This window comes from Parasteatoda tepidariorum, chromosome 10 (genome assembly GCF_043381705.1).
Source record: "Parasteatoda tepidariorum isolate YZ-2023 chromosome 10, CAS_Ptep_4.0, whole genome shotgun sequence".
In the NCBI taxonomy this organism is placed as follows: domain Eukaryota; kingdom Metazoa; phylum Arthropoda; class Arachnida; order Araneae; family Theridiidae; genus Parasteatoda; species Parasteatoda tepidariorum.
The window spans coordinates 39884267-39894338 of NC_092213.1; the positions used below are offsets into that span (position 1 = coordinate 39884267).

The 10072-nt window shown below is 26.8% G+C and overlaps 2 protein-coding genes across 2 annotated transcripts in view; one reads left to right on the forward strand and one right to left on the reverse strand.

Moving 5' to 3' along the window:
* On the reverse strand, positions 1 to 9126 carry LOC122268866 (uncharacterized). The gene is made up of 2 exons (XM_043039597.2): positions 8849 to 9126; positions 1 to 922 (listed from the first exon to the last, which is right to left on the reverse strand). The coding sequence occupies exon 2, from the start codon at positions 898 to 900 to the stop codon at positions 61 to 63; it is 840 nt and encodes a 279-aa protein (XP_042895531.1). The 5' UTR covers positions 901 to 922; positions 8849 to 9126; the 3' UTR covers positions 1 to 60.
* The window catches only part of LOC139426666 (uncharacterized), a 30769-nt gene that overhangs the window by 15151 nt on the left and 5546 nt on the right, over positions 1 to 10072 (forward strand). The gene's annotated exons all lie outside the window — the stretch shown is intronic.

Here is a 10072-nt window from a genome sequence, read left to right on the forward strand (position 1 = left end):
CAGAAAAAAATACCGTTGATAATACTCAAATCATAGGTGAACTATTAGCTAAAATAATGTTTAAACACTTTCACTGAGATTCTCAAAGTCTACATTGTCTTGTATTGCATCTCCCTCAAAAATGGCAATAGAATCAGTACAATCAATTAATATGAATTCACCATCAATTATGATATCAGGATCACTGGACTGTGGTTCATCAGGTGACAGCACTTTAGAAACAGCACATACTGGAACACAGTTCTTCAGAAAGACACTATCCAATATTTCCTTCTTAAGTGCCAGTTGTTCAATCGATTGCCGGGCTATAACTTTTCTTCTACGGTAAATTGGCCTTTTAACTCGTCCTTTGAGTGCACTATGAACTTTGTCTGCTGGCCTATGGTAATCCGATTCTGAAGCATCATTAACTCCGGTGTGTACGCTCGTAGCCAAACTCTCAGGTATAGGATTTCTATGCATGTCATCATCAGAATAAGAGTTAGGTACTTGATTGGTATGAACCTGGTTTTCCCAATTTCGGAAACATACAGGACAAGTATCATTGTGTTTTAACCAATTGGATACACACACGTTATGAAAAATATGCCCACATGGCAAGAGATGTGGCCAGTCAAATTCGGTGTTTAAACACAGAACGCAGTCCTCAAAACCATCTAACTCATTATTTCGAACAGATTTATGCGATGCCTCTTCCTTACGTGGACGGCATACAAGAGCTCTCTGTTTGCGTTTGATGCGTCTTTTATTTGTAGCACTGACACTTCTTGTAGGTGCATTTGTCCCAGCCTTCAACGTGCTTATGTCCTGGATGTTCTTGATCTTCTCTGGAGTTTCAAAAATAATTCTACGATACGAATTTCGAATTTCAAAACACCTTGAGCGACTGCAAGTTGTCATGATCTAAGGTATTATTCAAAGTCTGAAAATAAAAAAAAAGGGTACAATTAAAAATGGGCGCTTAAAATTTTATTTATTAAATTATTTTCTACTTAGCTATGAGCAAATTCATAATTGAAAATAAGGTCGAAATGTTGATTAATTACTAACATATTACTAATCAGGCTAATGATTTACTAAATCAGTTATTATTTAAAGTTCTTAATTTATTTATAAATAATTCCTATATTTACAATTTTTCTCTATGATTTATTTACTAATTTAATTTTTTTTATTTGTTTACTAATTTCAATTATTTTAGAAAAATTGCAAATTTCAGGAAATCTGATACTTTAAATTCAAAATGTTAATTGCATAACTTTTGTTAAGCAGAAAATTCTTTTAATGCCTCTTAGCTTACATTTAGTATTTATATTTTAAACTATTTTATAAAATAATTGCAGATTCATTCTAATTAAAAAAATTTATACTAAATAAAGATTTTAAGTACTCTTCTATTCCTGTCAATTGCCGATGAAACAATCTTTTGAGTAATTGGAATGTAATTCATTTATTAAATATAAATTGCTTTGTACAAACCCAAGGAGATATAGATTCGTTCGATATTCAAAGTTTTCGGATAATAACAATTGTCTTAAGCAAATCTTATCTATCTTTGCCGGCTTTTGAAATTACCACGGAACTATTATCAGGCTTTACATGTTTGTCTAAATTTTTCTAAGTCTTGGTGACTATAATCATTGCAAATGAATTTTATGAAATTAAAATCTAATTTTAAAGCATTTCATCAGCTATCCAAGATATGTCCAAGAAGAAAAAGCATTTTTTAAAAAATTTGATATTTTCCAGATATATTACAAAAAATATGTCTGTTACTCTTTTAAAAAAGTTACGCAGAAATTGAAAAATGTAAAACAGGGGACGAAAAGAGAAAAAACAAGTAAAAATCTGCTCTGCATGAGTTTGCAGGAAACTTTTTAACTCTCATTTTGCCTGAATTTTGTCAAAATTTTGAACAAATAGACTTCATTTCCTAAATCACAGTCTTGAAACAAAAAAACAAGATTCTGTGATATAAACGAAACTAAACTCAGTGGCGCGACAGCCCATAGAGGTCCAAGGCCTACTGTGCCCATCTCAGTTTTCTTGATCTTGGGCTCTGGTGTGCAGGAGCAGATGTTCGGGTTAGGTGGTCAGCCGAACGCTGAACCCCCAGTGTTTAGTTCCCAAGCATGCTTGGTACTCATTTATCCACCCACTGAAGGGATGAAAGGCGGAGTCAACCTTGTCCGGACCGAGGATCAAACCCCGGACCTGTGGCATGGCAGTGCGAAGCGCTACCACAAAGCCACCGGGCGTCAGCGATATAAAAACATTATAAAAAAGTTTTAATCAATCTTATTTATAAAGTTTTCCTAAATCAGTTGCATACAAAATTTTTCAAAATTAGTTATATATAATTTCGTATCAGATGCTTTAAATAACATAAACTAATTTTATTTCTTAAACAACAGCCTGAAATTTCAATGCAAAAAGGCTTTTAAACTTCTGAGTTAAAACTCATTATAGAACGATTTCATCAATTTTATTTTAAAAACATTTTCATATTTTACAATATAAAATGCCAAGCGTTTTAAATACACTTAACTAATATTTTTCTCTACATCAGAGTCTAAAATTTGAAACAAGATAATAAAAAAGATTTTGAGATAAAAATATCCAAAACTTTCCTAACTTTTAATTAAAAAACTATTTAAAACAAATTTATATACTTTACTATATAATATAATATCAAATATTCTAAATAACATTTCTAACATCTTTTTCTAAACTGCATTCCAAAATTTGAAGAAACGAAGAAAAAAAAATAATCGACATTATTCTGAGGCAAAAAATCCTAAAAAGGTTTTCATAAAATTTAAGTAAAATTTTCGATAAAACATATTTTATAGTTCACTGTATAATATAATATTATACATTTTAATTATCATTACTGACATAATTAATTAAACAAGTCCTTAAAATTTAAATGAAAAGAAAAAAAGTCTTACAACATTTCTGAGGTCAAACACTTAATATATTGCACTCACGAAATTAAAAAAAGGGTTCAATTAAAATTTGTCTTTATACTTTGAAATATAAAATCGTACAAACGTACTAAATTACCTTCCCTAATATTATTTCTTAAATAAAAATCTAAAAAAAGTAATGACAAATTTCTGGTTTAAGTAACATTAAAATAATTTGTCAAAAAATTTTATTCAAGTTTTAATGGAAATATATCTTTATACTTAATAATATAATATTTTATTTATTCATAATATATAATATTTAAACAAGATGAACTAAGATTATCTCCTAAACAACAGTCTAAAATTAGAAACAAACTGACTGACATGATTTTGAGACAAAAAATATTTCATAAATTTTGTTATAATGAAGAAGAATATTTCTTAGTTAAAAACATTAGCGTGATCTTCAAATGAATAACTTTGAACTGATAAAACTGTTAAGTCATTAAACTGCTAAAAAGGAAGATCCAATCGCTACAAAGGAATTTGTTTGTCCGACAACATTTTAATTGTGTTAAAAACTATCATCATGTGTAAAAAAGTGTATATTTTACAACTCATATTACTTTTATACATTGATTATTAAGATTAAAAATTTTACTCTTTTCATTTCAAGTGTGTCTCTATCACAGAGAAAGTACTGCATATAAATATTTTATTATTTCTTAGATGGTAATTAAAATTTTTTGGGGAGTGGGGATGTAACATAAATATCCTAAACTTTACCTTCTTATGTTATTCCTTTATCTAAATCTTCTTATTTAATATTTGAAACTAAACGCCTTCTCATACTTAATAAATCACTTCATCTTTTTTATATTTCAATCTCAAGTGTTCTACATTTAGATCTGAAGTATGTATTAACATTTTATAATTTTCCCTTTACTCACCTTGAGAAACATATTTTTCCCTCGGGCTACTTAACAAACTAATTGTAAGTACTCAGGCTGTCCCTGTTTCATGAGGCAAAACATTATTATGATACTATTTTACAAGATTTTCTCTAATTTTTATTGTAGAATACTTGTGTCTCACTTTGATGCTTATTCTTTGATTATGATGGTTAAATAAAATTAATTTGCTGTTTTTGAATCTTGTGCCTTGTTTACCTAACTCCCCCGATTAACATATATTTGGTCTATAATATGATCAGTGTCCTAACTAATCCAAAAATGACTTCCATCTACTTTAGTGTTCAATATTATTACTATCATATTTTCAAAATCCAAATCCTTCATATCATATTTTTAAATCCTTCAACTCTAACCTAGAAATAAAGACATACAAAAAGCCCCCCAAAAAAATTCTAATTTTTCCGCTCTTAAGAGTTGAAAACAGTAAAACCGTAAAAACAGAGTTTATTGTGATTACAATAAACTGTGTTTTTACCATTTTGTCATTCAAGATTTCTTTCATGCTCTCAAAAACTACTTTTTTTCTGTTATAAATTAATTAACAGGCCAACCTTCGTTTTTAAAGTATTAAATAAAGTATATAAGAACCTGCGCAAATTAACCCTGTTTCAGCGATAGCCATAAATTCTAAAGTAAACCTTTAGATAAAGAACTTAGACTTGATTTGTGAACGCTTGCTACTCTTAATTTGTGTATGATGATTCATTTTCAATTTCAGAAATTTTTCCTAGTCTTATTTTTAAAGGCAGATTCAATCTTGAAATAAAAAGGTTGTTTATGCAAGCTTAATTCAAACCTCACAGTGCATAAACTGGTATAGGTAAATTTAACACAGCACGAAGCTTACTTGGTTTATTTGCTAATTATTTATAAAGCTTGTAGGGCATTATAATAAAGGTCGTAACTGATATTAAAATATCTCATCTATCTGGGATAAAAAAAAACGGAAAAAACACAAATTGAAACAAATGAAAATCTAGAGAGGTGTTTAAACTCTAAATGATTTAAAATTTTGTTTAGAATAAATTAATTTCTACGTTTGCTCACTTTAAAGGAATCAAAATAGTGATTAACAACATGTAACTTTCAATTTATACCTAAATTTATTTTTAAAAAAGTTAACACTTGGCTTATCACTACTTTAAATTATATAGTTCTGAGATTTTAAAATGTCCTAAATATGAAACTAAAGTTTCTCTTAAAATGTATAATGACCCATTTTATATATTTAAAGAGTTTTAAATCTTCATAGGCATTAAACGTAACTTCGAGCTAATTAAGAATTATTAATATATTTAAACCTAACAAAAATGACAACATACCACAAAAATGGCAATATACAATTTAAAATTTTTTCTTCTTTTTGCATACTCTATGGAAAGTAATAATTTTAAACAACGCATAACCTTCGATTCTAACCTAGATGTACTAAAAAGTGATTGGCTGGAATATTAACATTAACTTTAGAGAGCCCCATTGCTGTATAACTCTTGCACAGACTGTTTGGTTCTGAAATAAATCTTGGTGAAAATGAATAATCAAATTACACCTAGATGTATATGTAATATATTATGGAACAGACCAAATATTTAATTTTAAGATAGACCAATAGTAAAATTATTACTAAAGCTCCTCGGCAGAAATTTTCAGTATCTCTTGTTTATATCTTGTGTTTGTATAGATTCAAAAACACGAACAAATATTACCATATCCTTGTAGTTTTAAACATACTTATTCACTCAGTAATTACCGCAATTTCCACAATGATGTATTTTAAATTTAAATGGAGTAGTTTTATAAAAAAAATGTCTGATTATCACTATAGTAAGCTCCATTGCCCTTAAAAATTCTCATTCTACTGCGATTTTACATATTGGTTGATTAAATTATAAAATAACATATTTCAAGGCTCTTCCAATGAAGCCTATTCCTTTGAATACTTTATGTAATTTAGGTAAAAACCAGACATTTTTTTAATGTTCTTTAACAATGTACATAATAATTATAAATTTATTTGACATATTTTTTTATTATTAATGAAATTAACTATTTTACAGCGCTAAAAATATTTATTTATTAATTTTATCCAGTCAAACTTTTTTATTGGAACGTTATTAATAATACCTCTTTAATTTTGCCAGTTTGATTTCCACAATAAAAAACTCTTAATACAGCTTTCTACATGTTTATTTCAGATTAATAAAATGGTTTCGTAATTTAAATGGTGGAAACTTATTCAAAGCAATGTAATAAAAAGTTGTGCTTACATTAAAAAAATTTAATTTTTTAAATTTCTCTAGAGAAGAAAATAACATGATTAATTTAGCAAAAAGTAGTGGCATTTGTTGATGATTTAAAACAATATTTAAACATAAACTTTTTTTAAACTTTAAATTTACGTAAAACATGTAGAAAACAACGGCACTAACATTGGAATTTCTGCGCGAGAAAATAAATTTAAAAATCCTTCCATATTTTAAGGGAAAAAAAGTTTAATATCAACTAATATTTTTATAAAAGTATCACATTGCCTTAAAATTCGTTTTTTTTTAATTATGAAGAAATAAGCCCTATCATTAATAATGAAGCACACAGACGAGAAATAACAATAAATGTACACTGTAACGTTAAGTTTAAATTATAGTAGCTAATTTCACTGTAATTTTAATTTTTTTTATCGATTTATCTGGATACGACTAAATTATCAAATTTATAAATTATATAATAGTTTTTAATTTCGAAACAATTTCTAAAAGAGGAATTTAAGAAGTCTGCTCTTAACTGGCATTGTCCTTAACTAGCTTTAACTAGCGTTGTTTCAAAATGTAAGAAGTCTGTCCTTAACTAGCATTGTTTCAAAATGTAAGAAAAATCAGAAAATAAAAAAATTCACTTCAAACAAAATATATCGAATCAGAACAAAATATCGGAATTTACTAACATTCTGTAACAGTGATGAAAAAAAAAATTATGTTAATGTCAAATCAATAAAATTTTAATGCTGAAACTAAGAATCTCTTTAAAAGTCGGATGACCCACTTTATAAATTTAAGGAGTTTTAAATTGCCGAAGATATTAAAAGTAATTTTAAACTGATTAAGAATGATCAATACATTTAAACCTAACAAAAATGACAATATAATACAAACGGAGAGAATTAAATAAAATAGTAGTAATATCTGAATACCATTTTAATTTATTTCTTTTTTGCATACTCTAAAGAGAGTAGTAGTTTTTAACAATGCATAACCTCCAATTCTAACCTAGAACTCCTAACATTATAAATAAAAGTGGCAAATAACTTTTTACGAAATTGTAAATCACTGGTAAATTATAATCTAGATACACAAATCCCCTCTTTGGTTTAAAAATAAATTTAAGTACAAATAGACGATAAATTCGACTTTAACCATAAAGATGTGTGCTCACCTAAGGAATCGAAACTTATGCTCTAGACTTTATAAATGCTTAATTGGTAAGCATAATCTGATCGCCTTCCTCTCCTTTCTTTTATTTTTATAAGCTAAATAAAGCTAAGGTTTATTTAACTCATGAGAATATTAAATAATATGCTACATATTGTCTGTACATAATTAAAACAAAATCTTAAATATAACAGATACTACATTAAGTATATGCATTTTAGTTAAATCATATATGTAAATATACCTAAAAATAAAGTAATTACAGTCGCCAAACATGAAAAAGGAACGCCTGATAAACACTACATAGCTTTCAAAAGTTTATTCGATCATATCACATCACTAAAAGGCGAACTATGCGGTAATTTTTTACTAATCTTTACCAGTTTTGACTTACGCTTGTAACATGCTATTCTCAAATTATGTGTAACATGCTATTCTCAAAACATGTTTATTTCAAATTAATAAAATAGCCTCATAGTTTATATGGTGGAAACCTTACTTGAAACAATATAATAAAAATTTGTATTCATGAAAATAAATTTGACCTCTTAAATTTCTAATGAAGAAAATAACATGATTAATTTAGCAAAAATCAGTGTTTATTTGATGATGATTTAAAGCAAAAAACTATAAATGTTGACTTTTTTTAAAACTTTAAATTTACGTAAAACACTTAGAAAACAACGCTACTAACATTGGACTTTCAGGTCGACAGAATAAATTTAAAAATCCTTACACATTTTTCAAAAAAAAAAGTTCATTAAAAGAAAGTCAAATCTGGAAATGACTAAATTATCAAATTTACAGACTATATATTAGTTTTTAATTTCGAATTAGTTCGTAAGAAATGAAATACCTACAAGCAATGATTCCTTAAAACACTCCTTAACTAGCATTGTTTTAAAATGTAAGAAGTAAATAAAAATTAGAAAATAAAAAAATCGAAAATGAAAAAATACCGAATCTGAAAAAAATATCAGAATTTACTAACATTCCGCAACAGTGATGAAAACAAATTGTGTTAAAATTAGAGAAAAAATCAATGATATTTTAAAAGAATTAAATTTAAAAAATTAAATGAAACGAGTTTCAAAATCTACTAACATTTTAAATAAAAGTGGCAAATAACTGAAAATACTAAAAATTACATTTTATGAAATTGTAAATAATAGGTAAAATGTAAGCTTGATATGTATTATCTATTTTATGAATAAAATCTTTTTCTATGAAAATGAATTTAAGAATTAACCACATTAATTCGAATTTATTTAGCAAAAAGAGGTAAATAAATTTGTCAAAACTTAGCTTTAGCTAAATACTCTGCTACCAAAATAAATTCAAAATGGAAGTTAGTTTATTAAAAGCAAAAATTTACTGCAAATTGTTCTTTAAATAGTTTTAATTGCATTAAAATGGCTTATACAGGGGAAAAACTTACTGATAGTTCTGAAATTCTCATGTTAACCAGATGAAAAAAGAATATTTAATAGTTCAAGATTCACAAATAAATAGAAAAATATCGTTTAAATGTGCTTACCTTTTCAATACAGAGGTATTAGACGTCAAGTATCCCTACAGCGTCCTGTAACATATAATTCGTATTCTTCGACAGTTCACTGCACGGCTCACAATTTTCTACAACAAATATTTCTTCACCACGAAATGATTCTTAGACGAAGTTCTAAGACTAAATGGTCAATACTTTTTTTGAGGTGTATAGCAAATATTCAAGAATATCAATTAGTCATACAATAGCTCTTATCTATAAGAATGTTTAACCAATCAGGTTCACACCTGTCTCCAAGAGTATAGTAGTAAGCTGCACCCTCCCCCCCTATATACAATCTTAGCCCCTTCTAAATAATAAACCTTATGTTTGCAACATATGAATAAGTTATCAATGTGCAATGACAAAAGAGTTCTACTAAACTAGAGATGAAATCATGTTAAAGCTTATCTCATTAGTTAGTTATCACGGGCTTTAATGCGTAACATTACACTGTATCAATTACCTAATGTCAATTTTAATTATTTTTTTGTTTTTACAAGCATAATATTGAAACTACTTGGACCAACTACATAAGGAATTAATTTCTTGTAGTTAAAATGTTTCTTATACAGAGATAAATAATTTAGCATTTCAATATTTTTAAACTTAGTTACTAAGCATTTTGATAAAAACTTAGAGCAACAAGCTCTTAGTTTTGAATATCATCTCATAACAGAACTTATTTTTTTAAAGAAATTTAGTGTATTATTTAGTTTTTATTTGACTATTACATTTAATTTTCTGTTCAGGAAAAGGAATTTTTGATTTTAAAAATTTTCTTTTAAAATAAAATGTATAAAAAACGGTGATAATCAAGATGTTAGCGATACTATTTTAATTGAAATATTAACGTTAATCTACCATACAAAGCTATATAGATAGCATAAAAGATAAGAAGATACTGCCAAGTCAGTTAATTATTATTGAGTTTATCAGGAAAAATAAATTATAAATTTTTGAAGCATACTAAATTTTTCCCTCTTACGAACAAGTGCTCTTTAATAAAATAAAAATAATTTAATATTTCAGTTTCAAAAAATAAAGATTGAGGCTTCAGACTTTTCAGAAAATAAAGATTATTACTTAACATCTTTAATGCAGTTTAATTATTAGAGACGAATAATTATGCAATTTAGAACATTTCAAAAAACTTCAGCTTTTAGTTACAAATACTTTTCTTTAGAAAAAATTTTAGCTTCAATTTCTTTATAT

Excerpts from the sequence above, each read along its gene's own strand:
- LOC122268866 (XM_043039597.2), bottom strand. The coding sequence starts at position 900 with ATGACAACTTGCAGTCGCTCAAGGTGTTTTGAAATTCGAAATTCGTAT.